At 44.4% G+C, this 20566-nt stretch overlaps 1 protein-coding gene across 13 annotated transcripts in view; it reads right to left on the bottom strand.

Moving 5' to 3' along the window:
- Positions 1–1053: 1053 nt before the first annotated feature.
- The window catches only part of PKP4 (plakophilin 4), a 249075-nt gene continuing 229562 nt past the window's right edge, over positions 1054–20566 (bottom strand). For 9 of the 13 annotated variants that reach the window (XM_082630307.1, XM_082630309.1, XM_082630310.1 and 6 more), the window contains 10 exons: positions 19386–19503; positions 17680–17871; positions 17302–17475; positions 14087–14237; positions 10575–10770; positions 8237–8321; positions 7996–8113; positions 5326–5454; positions 3519–3592; positions 1054–1719 (listed from right to left, as the gene is read on the bottom strand). In XM_082630307.1, the coding sequence (XP_082486433.1) occupies positions 1471–1719; positions 3519–3592; positions 5326–5454; positions 7996–8113; positions 8237–8321; positions 10575–10770; positions 14087–14237; positions 17302–17475; positions 17680–17871; positions 19386–19503 (1486 nt within the window). In that variant the 3' untranslated portion in view covers positions 1054–1470. The remainder of the gene's footprint in view (positions 1720–3518; positions 3593–5325; positions 5455–7995; positions 8114–8236; positions 8322–10574; positions 10771–14086; positions 14238–17301; positions 17476–17679; positions 17872–19385; positions 19504–20566) is intronic. The other 4 variants (XM_082630302.1, XM_082630312.1, XM_082630313.1 and 1 more) reach the window with 2 other exon arrangements.

Here is a 20566-nt window from a genome sequence, read left to right as displayed (position 1 = left end):
AGTCAACACCGCTGGGATTGACTTGCCATATGGGTTGTTTCCCATGTAAGATGCAGGGTGGAAACCCCAGACTTGGGAAGGCTTCAGACTTTGGGCCTCCTGGGGCTGATGCCCTTGTTGTCTCCAAGGATGGAGAAAAGCTCAGAAGTGATGCAGTTTGGTATTAAGACCCCTGGCTGCCATGCAGGTTGGGGCCTCCCCACCCTGTCTCTAAGCCAGGAATTATTCTGCCTCATGGAATCACTCAGAAAAATAATTTAGAATTTGTTTTGGTTTATTACATTGGTGCCAACCAATAAATGCCCGACCACTGTTCTTATGTAGTTATGGAGTTCTTAAAATGATGCCAAAAGGAGTCTGTCAATTTAGTTAGGGTCAGGCTGCCAGATGTAATTTCTCTTCGTTGAAAAGTGGTGTTAAATATACAGCAGTCTGGAAAAAAAACATGATAAAATGGTAATGGGCATTAGATTCAAAACAGAACCCAAGAAGTAAAAACACTAAGATAGGTAAAGAGGAGGAAAGTTCACAGCTTCATTCTTTGGTATAGTCCATCTCACAAAGTGTATTAACTGTACAGAATTAGGAAAAGTCCAAAATAGTTCGACATATTTAAGCTGTTTCCTACATGCAATGAGATTTGCATTTATTAATCTGCTTTTCCGTGTCATACACAGAAAAAAAAAAAAAAAGAACAGGGAACAAATTTCCAAGGATGAAATTTCCACATTTATTTTTCTTTCATGTGCATAGAAAATGGCAGTGAAGTGTCCTATGAAAGAGGCAAGGGAATGGGCATGGCGCTGCTATACCAGACTGGACTTTGTGCTTCAAAGGTACACTATTCATTTTGAAAACAAAGGATGTTGTAGTTTGTTTTTAACTGCTAACACTGCCTTGGGTTTCCCATTTGTTTTTTAAGCTGTCAGTTTCTTCAAATCTCTTTTCAAATGACACACTGCGTTACAAATGATGGCACTTAACCAATGTGGCATTTCCATATTTACACCAACAAAAGAAATTTACAAGACACAATAGCAAACAATCTTGACATTTAGTAATAGCAATAAAACATGAAGGGCATCCATTTTATTATTATTTTTTTTCTGTACAAACTATCAGAACATAACTTATTCACATTAAAAAAATCATCTTTAATTTGATTTGACCTACACATCCCCCATCTCTTTTCACCCATTTCTCAAACCTCTCATCACATCGCCCACACCTTCACCAGACTATAGAATCTACAAGTAATTAGATCTAATGCCTAAGTAGAGCTTAGAAAGTCCTCCCTCCCAAAGGTTGCCTCACTTCCCTGATAATTCCTCAAAAAAGAAAAAAAAAATTCTCTTCACTCATTCCTTCCGTGTCACTTTCACATTTCATCAGCAAATCAGCAAGACGGACTTCTCATCTCAATCCAAACAAGGTTAGAAAGAAAGAGTTCCTCTCCCGAGCATCATGATGCTACACCCACGAGTCTGGGGACCCTGGGTACTGTTCTGCTCTGTAAGAAGGTCGTTTAGTGGAATAAAAGTCTACATAATTTGTGGTCGATTTCAGTCCATACTGTGTTGAATAATCAGTAGAAGCTGGAAAGTGAACTCGGTCATCAAAATAAGGATCTTCATAGCTATGAGGAGACTGCAAATACAATCTGTATGCATCAAAGTTCTTTCTGTTGGAGTCATCTTGACTATAATACAGCTGTTGATGCTGTTGACAAAATGAAAAAGCAAATAAATCAAGGCAATTTTTGGAAGTACATGTTTAGGGAAAATTAACGTGGGCTTCCTGCTTCATATTTTTAAAGCAATATTCAGTGTTTGTGAATTTATGGTTGAAAGTTGTTTCTGGTGCATACTGTATGTTCACTAGTGGACCGTAAGGATTTTACACTATGTTTACAGGCAGGCCGGCAGTTTGCTCAAGTCCTTTCCTATGGCCTCTAGAAGTCAGCGCCTTGGGAGAACCCAAGATACCTCCCTCCTTACTAGAGGCCGAGTTCAGTGCTCTGCTGTGGAGAAGCCTGTGACCTGGGCGTGCCCAATGAAAGGATAGACTTGATTTTTGCTTTGACACAGGGAAACCGTTAGCACATCATGTACTTAGTTAAAGGTTGGATTTTTGGGCTTTGGATTGTTGTGTAATTGCACAACCATCTTTTAAAACGTTTACCTCAGAGATGAAGATTGAGTCCATCCCTCAGTTTTAAAAGAAATATGTAAAGATGTTTATAAAAAAAAAAAAGAAATATGTAGTTTGGTGAACAGTCACACTTTGGAAACCCTGCTGTGGTTCTAAAGGAATAAGGCAGTCTCTGGGCAGGAGAGTAGCAAAATTAGAAGAGATACGTGAGCATATACAATTCTAAAGGAAAAGACTTCCCCAAGCTGGGACTAATAATAACTCCATCTGTAAGGAAGCAAGGTGAAACACAGGTGGGCATCATCCACCCCTGCCCTCATTTTCTTTTGTGTTGTCTTATCTCTGACCCCACATTAATTTCTTCAAATATGTTTGGAGAAAAACTGTAATGGTTCTAGTGTCTGTCTTTCCCCCTGATCATGCCCAAATCCCCCTCTTAGTAAGATGTAACATATTTATCACATAGGTATCAACACCAAGTTCTGGAACTAAATGCATTCTAATATTATAAGGATTTCAGAACTAAACCTGCTTTTTAATTAGAGTTACAATTCTGAGGCTATTTCTCCTGGCTAAAGAAGATTATGAGTAACTTGAGAGGTTCTTCTTCTTCCATCTACAGAGAAAAGATGATGTGAAGGGAGGTCTAAGAGCATCCTTTTCTGCAGAGCAGGATACAGGCTTGTTTGGGAAACCCCCAGTTGCTCATGTGTTAATGGAAGGTAAGAGGAGAGATCAGATGGCCCAGGTGGACATGGCATCAGGAAGGACCAAAATGAACTTCAGGCCCCTCATGAATGCAGAGATTGAACGTTACAATCACTAGTCCCCATTGTGATGGAGAGTGGAATTCACCCCTGCAGGGCTGGGTCCACTCTGACGTCTGAGCCTAATAGAGATCTGGCTGTGGACTCAGGTGTTTGTTTTCAAACCACGGAGGCTTGGATGGGAGGGAGTCACGAAGATGGAGAAAGAGGTGTATGTACAAAAAAGAACAATGAGAAGAGAGAATGAAGTGTGCTTACCAACCTTTCCCCACCCACAGGATGGAAGAGGTTTTAGAGATTAACAGGAAAAAAAAAAGAGTGGGAAAAAGAAATTGTTGGGCAAAGAATAGGAGTTAAAGACTTCTCAGCTGGTTCCCATCAGTGGCATGGTGGCACCAATTCGGATATGCAAGGACATAAGGCTATTGTGGAAGTGATTTGCTTAAACCACGGATGAGCTTCCGAGGAGCAGAGATCCCCCGGGAAAGCTCCTCGGCCCCTGCCGGGTGGGCCCAGCTCAGGTAAGTCAACCGGCGCGGACCCCTTACTGTGTTGATCCCTGCTAATCGGCCTTCTGTAAAAATGATATTGCAAATTCACCTGTAGCCGTCTATTTTGTTCTCTTGCTGGTGAGGAATAGGAACTGATGTAAATTGGTGAAGGTTTGCTGGAGCCTGTAAGAAAATATTTTACGAAATTAAAACTAGTGCTCATTACTCTGGTCCATTAGGTCGTGTGGACTCCCTGCTCTAGGGCTGGTGGTGTCCCCGACAGGCCCTGCCTTCCCCGGTGCCAGCACAGCCCCGGACCAGTCAGCAGCCTGGGTGCCCTGGATCAAGCCTGCTTGCTGCTTACCCAGGGTTCTTAGGGGCTAATGAATACGGCAAAGAGAGGCTGTGTGTTTCACCAAAAAGCAATGCCAATGCAGAGCTCATCCAAAAAGGGTTCCTTCTCAACCTCTGGTCACCGTGGGGAGCTCTTCCCACCTGTGAAGATTTCCCTGGCTGGCTCTGAAGAGCAGACTTGCTCCCTGAGCCAAGGAACATGGCTTTTCCAGGGCTCTGAGCTAGAGCACTGGGTCAGATGAGGGGGTAGGGAAACACAGTGGAACAAGCTCCATGCCCTCAGAACAGCGTTGATTCAAAATCCCAGGTCCTGGAAGGAGCAGGCACAGGTGTGTTCTAACAGGCCGGCCACCTGGGGGCACATTCTTGTGTCCACCATATTTAAGTATGTTTCAAAACAAAAAGACCCTGGTAATCAGATAGCTGTCTTCATGAGTCCATAGTAGACTCCCAATGATGTCATTGGTTACCCTTCTAGTATTGGTAAGGCTAGCAAAGATTTTTATTTTTTTTAATGAGGAAAATGAAACATATTTGAGGCAAATTAGTTTATTGAAGCAAGCAAAGAAGATACAGAATGGCGTGCATGCTAAGGAGGCGATCTTTAAAATAAAGCAGGCTGCCGCAAACCTGAAGCAACAATGCACTTCAGTTGGTATGTGCATTTCCTCTGCAAAGAGCTCGGTGTTTGAAATGTAGCATCTGCAATTTTCTGAGCTATTAATTGCCATAGTAACAATAGTTGATTAGTAAACAGTCCTGTGAAATCACAATTTTAAAGACAACAGCACAACTGAGACTGCTCCCCCAGCAGTTGTTAAATTGCCACCAGTTTTTCTTTCTTTCTTTTTAAGAAACAGTTTTTTTTTGTTGTTGTTGAGAAAGGAGGGCTTTCCCCCCCCCCCTTTTTTGGTAGCTCACACTGCCTTATTTGAAACCTCTAGAGTAGTTCTAATTTGCAACATAGCTGAGAATGGAGACAATAGGAAACCTTGGTAACCCTTCAGGTTGGCCTTCTTTAAGTAAATTATATGCAGGGCTTTCTGAATAGGACATAAAAATATTAATACTGGGTAACATCATTTTTGTTATTCTTAAAAAATAATCACTCTGAGGAGAATCCCGTTATATATTTTGTTATTCATTCAAACTCTTTTCCACAAAAATGTAAATGGAATTAATCTCCATCCGCAGGTTTGAATTTATGAGTCAGTCCAGGAGATGTGGGCCTGCCAAGTGTCACAGAGCTCAGGGTTCTGGAACACACGGGGGAGTGGGGAGGGGGCAGGACAAAGGGCCTGCGCTGCAGGGGAGTCAGAAATGTTTTCTCGTTTGGATACAGTGCTCATTTTATTTGCGGTCACCAGACCACTACCATCACTTGTTTTTACTTAAAACAAGTGGAAAAGGCCCTGAAGCAGGAGATGGAGAAACTGGACCATGGTTTGCTGCTGGGGGACCATCTCATTGCAGGCAGAGGTTACCTCCCAGGCCACCGGCCAAGTGCCTGGGGACACGCGGCTTTTCGAGATACTCTATCACACACCCGACTGGCGTCTTACCAGGGTACAGGCCTCTATGTGTGGCATCCCCTTGGCTACTGTAATACTGCATAGGTGGCTGGGTCCTATCGTATTCAGAGCGAGGGTCTCTGATTCCTAACAGTGCTGGTGAGGAAGAGGTACTGCCGACTGAAGGGAGAGGCGAGAGGAGGAGGGAGAGAGAGAAAAGAAAGAGAAATCAGGCTGTCAGTGTCTCTAGAAAGCCCCCTCTGGAAAAACAAAGGTCAGTAATTAGAAGTGCACGTGGCTGGCACTAAAGTCAGCTCTTAGAGGTTGTGAGTTGTAGGGCAGCCAGCCATGGGTCTCTGGAGGGTGACCTGCAGGCCGGCCACGGTGAGGATCAGCGCTGTCAACCCCCAAGCTTGCTAGAGAGCCACAGCACGTGGTGCAGGGATCATGCGGCTTCCCCACTGACACGGTGGGTCTCAACAACCTGCTTGGGCCTTTGAAACTGAGTGATGGTAACTTCCCAGTCATGCAAGAGTTACATTTGCTGCTTTATGATCTCAGTTCACTTACTTGTAACACACCCATCTATTATCCGTTATGTATAGCTCTTCAGTAAGTAGATGTTTTATGGCATGTTTTGATTTCTGATGATTTCAGAAATATCTGCATCTCTAAATGTGTTTGAATAAGAGTGCCCAGCCCATAAAATTTATAATTCTTTTTATGGTGATCAGCTGTCAGGGAAATTTATAAACTCCGTAAGCCCTGCTCATCAAGCTCGTGGTGCTGAGAAGCCCGGCCTCACAAAGGCCCAGCTTTTTTATCACAGCTGGAGCCAAACATTTCATAATAACATGTCTACCCATGGGTGTCCTGCTGGGACATTTTTGCACAGAAGGAAAACATCTTCTTTTTCTCATTAAAAAACCCATCTTGCTTGCACTGAAGTATCTTGTAATTAAGAGTGGTCACTTATTCATTGGATCCACTTCAAAGCGGCAGGCCCCAGGCCCTGCTACCAGTGGTTTTGTGTGCATTGATGCTTTCAGAGGAAGACTGACATCAAAATATTTTCCCTAGAAAGTCACTTCACTGACACACAGGGAGCATGCATGAGCAGTGTCTATGTGCTTCTCATCCTGCCTACTTTCTACAAGGTAGGAGGACAGAGGCCATCGCCACCTGCCTCCCATAATTACATCAGCAAGATATGAGATGTGCCCATAAGCAGATACCGTGCTAGTGCTGGGGATGGATGATCAGTCCTCAGAATAAATGGAGAAACAAGGGTGAATTAGATCCTACCTTCAAACGGAATCCAGAGAGGGACCTAGGAACTTGGACGGGGCCCGTCAGCACTGTCCAGTGTGTATATTTAAGAGGCCCTCAAAACAAGTTCATTGCTTAGTGACTATGTCCTGATTTGTCTGAAATTATTCTTTTGCCTGTACACATGCCTTTTGTTAAACAGCAAACTCTCTTGCTTCCCCGGGCACCCCTCTTCCTGAGTCTCTAAAGAACCCTGAGCATTTTTATAAAGCAAGACAGCCTCAGGCTACACCTGGGAACCCAGCAAGATGTGTCAAAAACCAAGCAGACGTCTCTGAAGAAAACAACTCATAATTTAAAAACTAAGACATATACACCATATGCAGTAGGCAGAGATAATTTTTAAAAATTCCTGGTACAAGCGGAGACATCCAATTATGTGACAAGAACCACCAGTCATATATTAGTCTTTTTGGTCACATTTGTCCACATGAGAAATAAGACTGCCAGCAGAGCACAGTTGAATACAACAGGTAATATTTATATGTCAGAATGGGAGATTTAAAGCCAAATAAAAAAAGATATTTATTACTTTTCCTGTTTCATTTAGTTAAGAATTAAATTTACAGGACTGAATCGACTTGGTAGAAATATTCTGTTCTTACATGGAAACCGCCCCCCCAGAAAAACAAAAAAAAACGCCCCCAAACCCAGTCTGAGCCTCAATACATTCTTTCTACCAAATTAAACACCACCAATATGTAGGTAGTGTGGTTGTCAAGATTCCCAACTTACAAATCAAAGGGAATTCCTGTAAAGCCACCTGCAGGACCTGTTCCCATTAGCCATGGATGCTGGGGGTCTGGAAGGCAGCCAGGGGATGAAGCTTTAACTGGTGAGGAGTAAGGCACAGGTGGAGATCATGGCTCTCCCAGGCTGTGGGTCTAAAGCTGGTGTCTAAGGGATTCTTTCTAAGAGTTTTCATCAAGAAAATGAAAAAATCACTTTGAAGAGATTTCAGATTTATGGCCTGCAGGCAGGCAAGGGCAGCCATTTTCAGGCACAACCTAGTGGTTCTCAAAGTGTGTTCCTCTACTCCCCTGTATCCGCGTCACCGGGCCAGCGTATTAAATGCAGGTTCCCAGGCCCCTTTGCAAACCTAGTGAAGCAGAATCTTAGGGGGAACAGATGCTATTGAGGACCCCGGGATACTTTTATGCGCCATAGTTGGTGTAAACTTACATAAAACTTTTAAAGCAGAAGGAGGAGAGTGGGTCTGCTGTATACAATAGCATGTAATTCCCAAAGAAGGCTTTCAGCCTGAAGAGCAAACTCTCCTTTCCTCAGTGTTTGGAGGTGACAGGCTTAATCAGCGTACGTTCGATCTCCGGATGGGAAACAATGTTCTGTCACACAAATGCTCTCACCAAGAAGGGGAGTTTACCCACTGACCTGACTGAATGACAGGTGACATCTGTTGGTTGGTGGTAGACAACGAAGGGTGTGATTTGAATCGGTCTCGCTCTAATGTTGACACAGGTGTAATAAAATGGTTCTGATTCCACCCATCCTGTGGAGTTAAAAGAGAAAAAGAAACCTCTCAAAGTGGATAATGACATTTCATTACAATAAATGATTACGACCGTGTGCTGTGATGAATGCTAATTATGCCAGAGCTATTCTTGTAAGTTACCTTTTTATAAATGCTCCGGAGGTCCCGATATTGCCATAGTGTATTCAAGACCTGGGCTGCTGCCTTCACCACTTTCAGAGATGATCTAGGGAGAGAGTGGGGATGTTAATGAATGTGGGCGGCTCCACTTGAAGAGACTCTGGCAGCAAAGCAATGGCCAAGAGGCCATCACTCCAGGGAGCAGGGGGCAAGGAGGCTGCTGCTAGAAACCACCACCAAGGAATCAGGTGTACCTGGGAGTCAGTCAAGTTCAGGGCTGGTCAGAGGTGGCAAGGACCAAAGAGAGGCTCACAGGCACTTGGCTCTGTGGTCGGGATGAGCCCACGACTTCTGACCATGACCACACATCTCAAGTGTCTGAGGACCCTCCCAAGTTAACTTAAGTTATCCTCCCCCCCATTATTAGGCCTTCATATAAAACATGTTTACTGCCTTCTTGTCATTTGTGCCTCTTTGTAAACAGATGTGTCTGTGTGCTCTAGTGTTTGATTTGGAAAATAAGGTCAGTTATTACCTCCCCTCTCCCTGAGGCCTTCCCGATCAGTGTGTCTGAAATTGCGACACCCCTCCTCACCCTGGCATGCCCTATCACTGTCCCCGATTTTATTATTTGCCCTTTACTCAGCACCATCCGCAGGCGCTGCTCATTCCACTGGTACCTTGTCTGTTCCACCCACGGAATGTAAGCTACCTGCGGGCAGGTGTGAACTGCTCACTGCTGTAGCACGTGGCAGGTGGGCAAGAGACAGAAGCTTGGTGAGTGAATCAAAAGGAAAGTAAGTATATGTTCAGAAAGCTTGATTTGATCCAGGTTTTCTGAATCTCTTGTTTTGAAAAAAAAAAAAATTAGACTTTTTTTTTCAGTATACAAAGATTTTGGCACTGGTTCAGCATCTCTGCAGCCTGTTCTTATGCCTTTCACAAATAAAGGCTATCTCACAAAATTTTAGGAGCACTAAATGTGATTTTGGTTACTCTTACAGGAGAGGGGAAGTGAGCTGGAGGGGGAGTTAGTGGAACAGGGCCTTAGCTTTATCTGTAATATTTCGTTTCCTTTGAAATAAAAATGAGTGTGTGTGCACTTATTACTAATGAGATAAAAAAAGACACCTAAGAGAAAAGGACTGAAAGGAAATATGAATAATGTTGGTAGCTGTGGTTTCTGTGGGGTGAGAATATGATTTGCTACATTATTCTTCAAAAGTATACATAGGGGCTTCCCTGGTGGCGCAGTGGTTGAGAGTCTGCCTGCCGATGCAGGGGACGCGGGTTCGTGCCCCGGTCCGGGAAGATCCCACATGCTGCGGAGCGGCTGGGCCTGTGAGCCGTGGCCGCTGAGCCTGCGCGTCCGGAGCCTGTGCTCTGCAACGGGAGAGGCCACAACAGTGAGAGGCCTGCGTACCGCAAAAAAAAAAAAAAAAAAAAAGTATACATAGTGTGAGTTCTAGTACTGACACTCAGCCAATTAATAAATGTTTACTAGTATGGGCCAGTCTTTGTTCTAGATACCGAGGATGCAGCAGTGAATGAAAAGACAAGGTGCCCGCTCTGGGGGCTGTCAGATGCCAGAGGGGGTCGTAAATAACCCCGGGGAAGCCACTGCCGTGTGCAGGAGGAGAGTGGGGAGACGGGCGGGCCATTTTACTACTGATCCGGAGGCTACTGTCCTGTTGTGTCGAGAAAGGGACAAGCAGCCCTACACTTCCCGCTTCCTTGAAGGATTCTCTGATCTGATACTAAGGCAAATTCACAGTCACCGCTATAGCTCCGTGACAAGAAACCTTCAATTTTTGCCACCAATCCTCTAATCCCTGCTTCTGCTGCTTCAGCACTTGGGTGTCACCCACAGCGAGGTATGATCCAAGCCCAGGGCACATCCTGAGGCCACACAGCAGGCTCTGGCTCAGCTGCATGTGGTGATTTTAGGACCTTCTGGGAGGAAATAATCCCAGAACTGAGGATTTAAGAAGATGTTCTTGCAGAACAGGCCCTGGAGCCTGGAACAGAGCCAAAGGTCCAAGGGAGATGGGGCCCAGGTTTTCCTCCTCATGAAATGTCTGATTCTTCCAGGAGGCAGAACGGCCAAATGTAGCTTTAGGGACAGGAACGACGGTAGGGGTGAGGGATGCTCCAAGAAAATAAAGAGCAGAAAAGGGGCCACATGACCACAGATACCTCTCCGAGCAAAAAACAGGTTTTAACTGCCGGAAACCACTTAGCTTATTGGCACGTGAGAAGTGCACAAATAAATCCTTCCCAATAAGCAATGTATCCTCAACCAAGGCCCTTGTCACAGGAACGAGGGCCTGGCGCTGGCGTCTCCTTGCAGCAGACTTGCCTGTCTCCTCTGCCCTTGGTTATGTTCACCAGCTTTTCTATGCCCCCCGAGTCAGCCAGGGCCTTGGCATTCTCCATGTTCTTGCTGGTGACCTCATGCAGGGCACAGCAGATGGCTGCCACGGTCTCATCCGACAGCACGCTGGGGCTGGCGCCGCCCGGGAGCCTGTTGACCAGGTCTCGCATGGCGTATTTACCTGCCCGAGGCAAAAGAGAGCTCATTCCACTTTTGGAAGGGATCTGGTTTTTGTTATTGTTGTCATTGAAAGGTTGTGACTGTGCAGTCTCTTGAAAACAAAACCTCAAAAGAGACAATAACAGGAAAGAAAAAATCCACGGTAAAGAAGGAAATGACAAACATTTTAACTGTATGGGGCAGGTTAACATCTATGGCCATGCCACTCGAGGAAATGACTGGTTTATAAAACCTTACTGCAAATTGCTGAAAGAAAATGTAAATCAATGTATAAAACTGGGTATAACAATCAAGTTGCTTTAGTTCCACTATTTTCATTAACAGCAAGAATAAAGGAATTATGATAGTAAATTTTATTCTCCATTCAGTTCCTATGCATCATGTAGGAATTACAACTTCCTCTTAAAGCTTTTAAAAACTTTTCTTTGAATAAGTTTTAAGCTGGACCAAGTAAGGCTGCCAAACAATACTTTTCATGAAATCTTTCTAGATTTCAACATGTGAACTGGGTACAGTTACACACTTTTTTCCCCCAAATTTTTGAATTTTATCTTATTTTTTATACAGCAGATTCTTATTAGTTATCTATTTTATACATATTGGTATATATATATGTCAATCCCAATCTCCCAATTCATCCCACATTTTTATCAAGTTGAGGGTTTATATCAGTTGGTCTGACATCAGTAACAACATGCTCGTTTCTTTTAAAGAAGATAGAAGTATAATTCTGGTATGAAGATTATGGGTATGTTACGTCCCAGGAGTAATGCAATAATAAAGTTCCCGACAGGACAAGGCTGAGGTGTCCCTTCGCTACTGAGGCATTTCCGTACAGATCCTCAATTCCCCTTACTCTTCTCCAAAAAGAGATTATCTCAAGCTTTTTCCATTTCAATTACTGACTGACAAACTAGAATAACTGTACTGCAGACCAAAGAAATTAACTAAAGCTCAAGTAAATATTTTCTTAGCTTTTCTCCCTATGCTAATAACTGAGTGGATGCTAAATGGGTTTTTTATTGAAGACCTATTTATATTACAATGTAAGCAGGAGAAGATAGGGCCTGAGTACATGCCGCATAATTTACAGCACATCAAAGTGAAGACTCGGGCATAACTCACAGAGAACATTGTTAGGAAGAGTGGAAAAGCAGTGATGACACTGTAAGCCAGAAGATAAATGTTGTTTTTAAGAACAGATGATAAGTTAGCACTGGTGATTCTGAATACTCACGAATGACCAAAAGGTCCATGACATGTAATTCGTCACTTTGCTACGGCACAATTTTAAATTGCACTCTGGAGGCTTGGGAGAAGGCCAGTCACTCGGTCTGTGAGTGACCCTAGTGGTCCCTTCAGAGCCTGCAGCCCAGACAGCTGGCCTGGTCAGACTCAGTTGAGTATGCAGCAACTTTTGTGAACTGACAAAACTTTGTTTCCTCATGAAAAACAGCTCTGGAGAGAAAGTCCGTGGCTAGTGCTGGTGATGGATGTGAGGAGAGAGTGAAGAGGTCAGAGAAGGGCATGGTTCTTAGGAACAGAAGTGCTGGGTAAATCAGAGTCAAATACTGAATATGGGAGGGGCTCAGACCACACAGGAAGGAAGGGATCTTCATGGGGAAACAAGAAAAAGTGACTCCTGAAACAGCTCAAGAGTACTCCAGCTGGGTAAAATAATGCTCATCAGTGGAGAGAGAAAACACGCGTGAAAGTTTAAAAGGGGGTGAGGACATTCACAGAAAACACAGGGATGCACCGAGAGAAGGCGAGGCCCCTTGATATACATTCGTTCTTCCCCAAGGTCTTAGCACTCACGGAGCTGGCTGTGCACCCTCTGCTCTCCCATCTCTCTCCTCCCATTTGTGGAATGACAGGCCACAAGGTGTGTGTGGCCAACACTGTTTTTTAGCATTAAGAACTCCCAAACTATATGGGCTTCTTAGAAGAAGTTCAAATAATATAGATGTAACAGAAATAACTTAAAAAATATCTTTTTAGGGACCTAAAGGATTTCTCTCAAGGAAATGTGGAATCTAGGAGCTATAACACATCTATTGGAATCAGACATGAGCTGGACTATGAACAGGGCATGGAAGGGGCTCCTCTCCTCTCTGGGGGGTACAATTTGGCCCAAAGAAATAATGTTTTAAGAGCAGGTTAATCCAGGCAATAATTTAAAATAGCACGTCTACCAGGCACTGTGTGAGGGGCCATGGTGACCCCTCATAGACACTCTCTGAGGTGAACACTGTTGTCCTTGTTCCTTTTCTCTCTCCACCTTTGTCTTGCTCTATCATGGCAGGTGTATTTTAATATGAGTTCAATATATATTCACTAATCCACATAAGATCTTGTCAAATTTTCCCTCCTTCTCCCCTGGCCTGTCATCGTCAGTAGGACTGGCGTGGAGCTGGGGGGTTTACAAGGGGCATTTTCACAGCAAGCCCATGGTGAGGAGGACAGGCATGGGCAGCTCCCTTTTAGAGATGGGAACCAAGGGAGAGTTTTCAATTCAGATGAAGGAATGGAGCCCACATGGGCTCCATGAAGGACACTCCACATTATACAGCCAGTGAGCAGCACATCCAGGGTTTAACCTGAGGTCCACTGGAGGGTCTCTGATCTTTTCTTTTCCCCACACTCTCCTTGGGATGTGGCCATGCTCTGGAGGCAAGCAAGCTAAGCTGCCGTGGTGCACAACTTTGAAGAGGCACTCATTCTCAAGTTCATGCAAGCGCCAGCCCGACATTTGGATGGACCCAAGGGTGAATGCCTCCTAAAATTTTGCACCCTGTGTGCCTCACTTGCCTTATCCTCATCCTGACCCTGCCCTGGGGTCAGGCCTTGGAACAGTGCCTCTGTTTTAAGGCGAGCACTTACACAGATGTGAGAGGGAAAAGCTATAAAACATTCATGTGATTTCTTTTTTTTAATTTAGAACACAGTAGTGTTGGAGAATTAGCAGATATGTCTCAAAAATCAGAAAAGGGAGAATGAAACTTTTTGATTGTTCAAGAAATGACTCTCTGGGGAAATAGATACACCAAATCTACCAAGCAGTTTTATAATGTATGACTGAAATTGCTAGCTCTTCTGAAAATTTACCTTCCTGATCCAGTGTTTAATGAATGAGCTTGCTCTTGCTGAAAAGGAATGGTCAGAAAGGACAGACACATGGGTACCAAATATGCCAAGACACCAGGGACTAGGACTGAGTTGCTAATCATTTTAAATGTCATCTTTTTATAAATCAAAAGAAGAGTTTTATAAACGCTGTTTCTCTCTTTATAGCTCACCTGGTCACCACAACATACCTATGAGCTCCTTGTTGCGGACATCTAGGGCCATATTCCTCAAGGCAGTCGCTACAGAAGAAACAACTCTATCATTGTCCATTCTCAGAAGTTCTACAAGGATGGGGAGCCCTTTTTCTTTGCGGACAGCTGCTCGGATGTACGCTGCAAACTAGGAAATAAAACAAGGTAATAAGTAATATAAAACAGAGTTCAACTCTCAGATGTTACTGTTGCCTAAAAAAAAGATGTTTCCAAAAGATAAACTAATAGATTAAATGTTTTCTTTCCAACTGGAGATTAAATCTGTGATGCCAGTTAAGAGAAAACCAGTTTGGGAGAAAGATAAGCTAGGATGACTGATTTAAAAAGAAATCCCAAAGCCTGAAAACCTCAAGCCACCATCTGGCAGATATTTTTGGGTAGAAAAGAGAAGGCAGTGATTACTTTCTACTTCAGCTACATAAACATGATTAAGGACGGATGGCACGTCTTCTCTGCAGTTGGCCCCAGGCCAGGTCCAGAGGCTATAAATAGGATGGCAGAGAGGGTAAACTGGTCAGTGCACATTAAAGGAGAACCTGTTTCCATCAAGTCATTTCTCCCCTGTATTCTCTGCAACAATATTTACAGTTTAGTAACCTTTCAAGGAAATTGCTTGGAAAACAATCCCTTGCCTCAGAAGAAAAGGAATTCTCCAGCAACACTGAGCACTGTAATTCATACACACTGGTGAAAAAGTAAGTACATTTGTGCGCAAAATGCTTTGCCATTCAAGATTAGTTAGCTGCTGCTGCTATTTCTTTTTAATCCACAGTCAAGAACTTCTTTTGTGATTAAGAGGCAAGTCTGTACGGTGAGTCAGTTTGGGCACCGCATGAATTGGGAACGAACACTAAGTCATCAAGGAAACAAACAAAAAAAGTAACATTTGAAAATGGGTCTTTAATCTTGTTTTGAGTTTTCACTGCCATTTTTACCAATGCAAATTGTCTTTCAAAATTTAGGATAATTGAAAAATGTTGCTCATAAAACAGCTAATACTTTCCTGCTGTGGTCAAGACACGAGGACACCGATCTGCCAGCCCTTTGTATTATTTTGAACATGAAAATATGTGACTGACTACTCAGTTTCCTTAATACCAACAGACTAGATTATTCTAATAACACAAATAAAAGGAAAAGATGCATTTCAAAGATCCTATTAGCTTTCTTCGGATGAAATCCATACTCCTGTTTTCCAAATCAAATGATATCTGCAAGAGAAATAAAATACATGACTTGCTATCAGGTAAAGGACTTGGGCAGCTTTGGCAACTTCCCTCTCTGAAACCTGCAAAAGGACAGAACCAACACCTGTCTCGCCTGGAGACCAACTGGCTCAGCCCAGCCCTGGGCGCCTCCCTGCCAGAGCACTACAGCCATCACCACTCCCAGAGAGCTTCTGACTTGATCACATCTGTGGCCATGATTATCTTGTCTTCTTAATGAGGGCCAATATTTTGATTTACTATTTTAGACACTTTTGAAATCACTTCCATATAATGTTTATATTTTAAACGACCTTGCCATTGGACGTTTATTCACTAAAGATTCCAGAAAATAAAATTCTACAACTCAAACTGTATCTATTTTAATTATTGTCTTTTTTCTTATCATCATCAAATGATTCTCAGGTCATAAGAAGCTGGAGGCGAACACTGAGTCACCAACATAAATATTTTGGATACTTATGTGCTAGGCCCTCTCCTAGGTCCTCCACATTTATTATCTCATTTAATCCTTAAAACCGCCAAATGAGGTAGGTATTATTTCCATTTTACAGATGATGAAACTGAGGACAGAGAGATCTGAGGCCCCCAGATAGTAAGGGGGGTGGGGGAGGATTCAAAGCCAAGGGGTCTGGCTCCAGAGCCAGCACTTAGATGCTAAGCTATTAGCACTTTTAATTTTTTTTAAATTTATTTATTTATTCACTTTTATTGACCTATAGTTGATTTCCAGTGCTGTGCCAACCTCTACTGTACAGCAAAGTGACTCAGTTACACACATATCAAGAACAATAACAAAATAGCCACGGTGTCTTAGCACTAGGCCGTAATTATCTGTATATATTCATTAGAGCAGCTGGCCGCATGAAACAAACCTTACCTAGGCCTAGCAATGCTTTTCACTCTCACGGAAAAAATGATGGCCAATTCATTTGGGGAGGGGGTGATGGAGGAAGTAGTCAAAAACAAGCATTATAGTAATTCTACTAAAATATACTTGTTAGGAAATTTCTAGAGGTTGAAATGTTTCAAACAAGGATTGTCTGGGAAGTTGTTAGATGACATTTAAAACGTTGTGAGAACTTGCTTATAGTGGTAACAGTAGAAATCACCTTCGGTTTTCCTAAAGAAGTCACACACGTATTAGTGGAGGTGGAAACTTTGCCATGTGTATGTTCTATAAGTGTCTGAGAGAGGAATGGCGCGGCCCAGCCTCAGCTCTAATTCAGGCCCTTGGCATCTCTCACCAGACTCCCCTACGGAATCCCAGCCTCGACTGTCCTCTACTTCAAATTCGCCTTCTGCACTGCTGCAGACGAGATCCAACAGTGTCCACAACAGCCTGTGCCGTTGGTCTGCTTAAACCCTTTCAGCGGCCCCTCTGGTCCGAAGGTCGGGTCCCAGCTCCTGAAGCTTGGCTGTCAGGCCTGGTCGAGAGGCCCAGCTCCACGGTGCACTCCTCGTCCCACCCTCCACGTCCCGGCAACCGGCCTGTAGCCTCTACCCACGGCATCCTCACTGTGACGCCTTTCCCCTGTTGTCCCTTTATCTGGTTGGTTCCCTGTACACCCCGACCTCGACTCTGCTGGCTTAATTCTACTCATTCTTAAAGGTTCCATTTGGGCAGCACCACCCTTCCAGGAACCCTTCCCTACGTTCTGGCTCCTCTCGTTCCTTGCCTTTCCCTCACCTGCCAGGCTGGGTTAGATGTCCTCTTCCAAGACCCCGCTGCACACATATCCCACAGTCTACACTGTACTGGCTCCATCTGTCTGTTTTTCTCGCCAGCCTTCAGCTTCTTATGGGGAAGGGCTACGTCATATTCATCCTTGGATCCCCAGAGCCGACTGCTATCTCCCTGCTTTTTTCCTCCCTCCCTTTACCAAACTCTAAACAACCGTGTCCCTTTCCATGATCATTGCTGATCTGACTGCAAGAAGTGTGCACAAGTAGAAGACATCCTACCTTCCAGTTTCCAGCAGAGAGGTTCTGGAGAGATCCAGCAGAGCCTTCCAAGGTGGCTGGGTTGGAACTTTCTGCTAGAAGAGTCAGATATGGTTTTACCACTGACGGATGCCACAGCATCTCAACCCCTTTGGGGGACTTGGACAGTCCTGGGATAGGACCAACTCCATCCCACTGAAAGACAAAGAGCACGCATTAGTGGAAGCAAATATGTGAACACAGTATCCAACACCTGAAAACGTTCCTTTCTGCTAGACTCAGCTAGAGCTAAGCAGAAAAACTGCATCATGAGAAAAAAATTTTTTCTTGCCAAATATGTGATTTCTCACTCCCAGAGGAAACGAAACTTTAGAGTTTCATGTCAAGTAAAATGCTAACTTGATCCTCTTGTGGTGTTCTCTTTTTCTTCTTCTTCTTCTTCCCCCAGCAGCTTGGCTCCAAGTCTTTGCTGGGAGACTCTTTTCCGAGTAGGTCATCCAATTCGTTCAGCCCCAGCGGCCGGGCCTGGGGCACCTCCAGCTCCAGCCGATACGACAGGTTCCTCAGTGTGCACACGCAGTTCTCCACGGTCTGAAACCCAACACAGTGTAGGATTAAAACCACCGTGGCACATTAGTGCAAAGTGTTTCTGTACTGAGCACCAGTGATAGTAAAGAAATGTAGAACATGAAAGAACTGCTTTTCACTTTATGGGAACTGCAACAGTCTAAGGTCAGAATGGTGATTCCAGACTGTTGGCGGGACACCCAGTGACAGAGTGCAGAGCCATCCGCGGTGCAGCTGACGATCTGACTGCCTGCTGAGTGAACTGTGCGAGGCTCTGGAGAAGAAAATGCCCAGGGTTCTGCTTCAGGGCTGCCGCAGTGGCAGAGATGCGCCCAAGTTACCAGAGCGCCCCCCTTCTCACCACTGGGAATCCTCATCGTGACAGCGGGTGCGACCAGCCTCCACCCCGGGCACAGCCCCTCCCCGCAAGTGCCACCTTTGTCATCTCCTTCCATCTCCCACCTCCCCACGTCCCTCTGTGGAAAGTTCCACGATCTGATCTCTTTCTCTGCTGACATTTTGCCTTCTGCACATGGTCTTTTGTTCCTCAAAGTCTGTATCACGCCTCTAATTGGCAGGCCAACCCACTTCAACCAAGTGTGTCTAAAACCAAGTGCAGTTTTGCCTAGTGAGCTCCCCTTCTAACTTGCTGATTCCTCTCAATATCTTCTGCAGATCTTTTGGTTCAGTTGAAGCTCAAATAAAAACTTGGCCGTCACTTTGAATTTCTCCTCTAGTTCCCCCCCAATCCTACCACTCAGTCTTCTTTTCCCTCTTAGACCCCTGCTTACGACCCCAGGCCTGTTTGTGGCCCCTCTTCGTCCAGCCCATCCGGAACAAGTGCCCGGCCTGCCTTGGGACTCCTGACACTTTTAGTCCCTCCTTCCTGTTTCTCCCCACCTTCCCTGGGCCCTGATGCTGGGGCAGACCCTGGATGACATCACAGCTGAAAAATGATGAGCAGAATTCCTTGTGAGAGGGCCGGGATGGAGGAAATAGGAGGGGAGGATAAGGGGGACATGCTGGTAACAGAGGGAGTGGGTGAAAGACTGCAACCTGCATGTAGAAAGGGGCACCCAGGGTTGGTACCGAGGCAAGAAGGGAAGAGAGGTTGGGGGGATTCCAGTGTCTGGACCAGAAACTTTTATTCAGTAGATACTTAGATCCAGATGGATTTGACTGTAGCAGCAGGGGATACGGGACTGGAGGAAAGAGCAGCGGGGCAATCACCTTGACGATGAGCCCAGGAGAAACCACAGAGAAGGTCTGGACCCTGGTAGATCCTTCGCCACATGGGAGTCACTCAGTTTTCATGGTTCTAAGGCTATTAAGTTCTCATGCCCCTGTTAACTTGTAATTTTTAGAGACAGTCTCCCTTTATTTATTTATTTGCTTTGAGACAGTCTCCCTTTAATCTGGAGCGTAGTCTAACAAGGAGAGGGTCAAGAATTCCAGAAAGAGTCAATGGCACGCGGACAGCGGCGGTCGGCAGCTGCTGTCCTCTGCCACTGCGCGTTCACGGCCAGGCGGGCACTGACCTTGCTGTCGTAGTCGGATGTGTTCACACACGTATGGATCACGTACAACAGAGAGTCCACCAGCCCCTCACAGGATCGCATCTGCTTCCGCGCTTCCTCCCCCGCGGAGCTGAGATTCCTAAACAGGCAGAGGCACGGGGGAGCTCGTTAGCTGCGGAGCCTTATTACCTTAATGATCTGAGAACGGGTGACACAGCAGCACGTGGATCTGGTCTGAAGAGGCATTTGGAGCCTGCATTTTAATCTCGAGGGAGCTCACAATAATAGCCAGCCCCCTATTAGCCACACAAATAGACGGGAGCAGGGGCACTTGAACTTTGTATCTCTCTTGTTGACAGGCCACCTTCTAACCTCCTAAAATAATTATTTTGGGGCTTATCTTCAGTTTCCTCATATGTAAGAAAGGGGGAATAATAGTAACTACCTCGTAAGGTTGCTGTAAGGAAGAGATGAGCTGCTACATAGGAAGCAATTAGGAAGTGCCCACCATGTAAAAGGATGTTTGCTAGCCATGCACGGTTGCTGTTTTCAGACATCCTTTACCTCCCTTGTTAGGTCATAAGGTCTTTGCAGTCCCTGCACCTATTAAAATGTTTGGCATGTAGTAGTTGGTCAAAAATGCTTCTTGAATGAACAGAGGAAACATATTTCTTGTATAAACATTTCAAGTTAAATAGGAATACTTGCTCATGCCACAATTTTTCTTATCTTTTTAATTATTAAAAAACCTGAAAATTGTTTTAGGTTTCATCCATATGGAAATTTGTGCTATCAATTCAACTTCGTGAATTGATACCAAATTATAAGGCTCTATTTTATGTGCCATTAACAAGGGTTCTAGGCTAACTCTGAGATTTTGCAAAACTTAGACTAGGTAAGGGGGATTGGGAATGACTTTTCTTTTCACCTTTGTTTTTCTGAGGCCAGAGATACTATCACCCATGATCTCTCCACTGTTCTTTTTGTTTGTTTGTTACTAAAAAATATTTAATAGCCAAAGTAACAAAGGCACTGATTAATCATATGAAGGTGTCAACAAAGTAGAAGAGATGTTAGACTAACAATCAGTTTGAAGTACAAAGTCTGAATCAGCTGAATATCAACCATGGGAATAAACAAAAAAATAAGCTGCATATCTGTCCCATACAAAGAGAAAACACTTATTATCTTCAATTCCATAT

The sequence above is a fragment of the Mesoplodon mirus genome (assembly GCF_964341445.2).
Source record: "Mesoplodon mirus genome assembly, chromosome: 8".
NCBI lineage: Eukaryota > Metazoa > Chordata > Mammalia > Artiodactyla > Ziphiidae > Mesoplodon > Mesoplodon mirus.
This window is presented reverse-complemented; position numbering and strand designations above follow the sequence as displayed.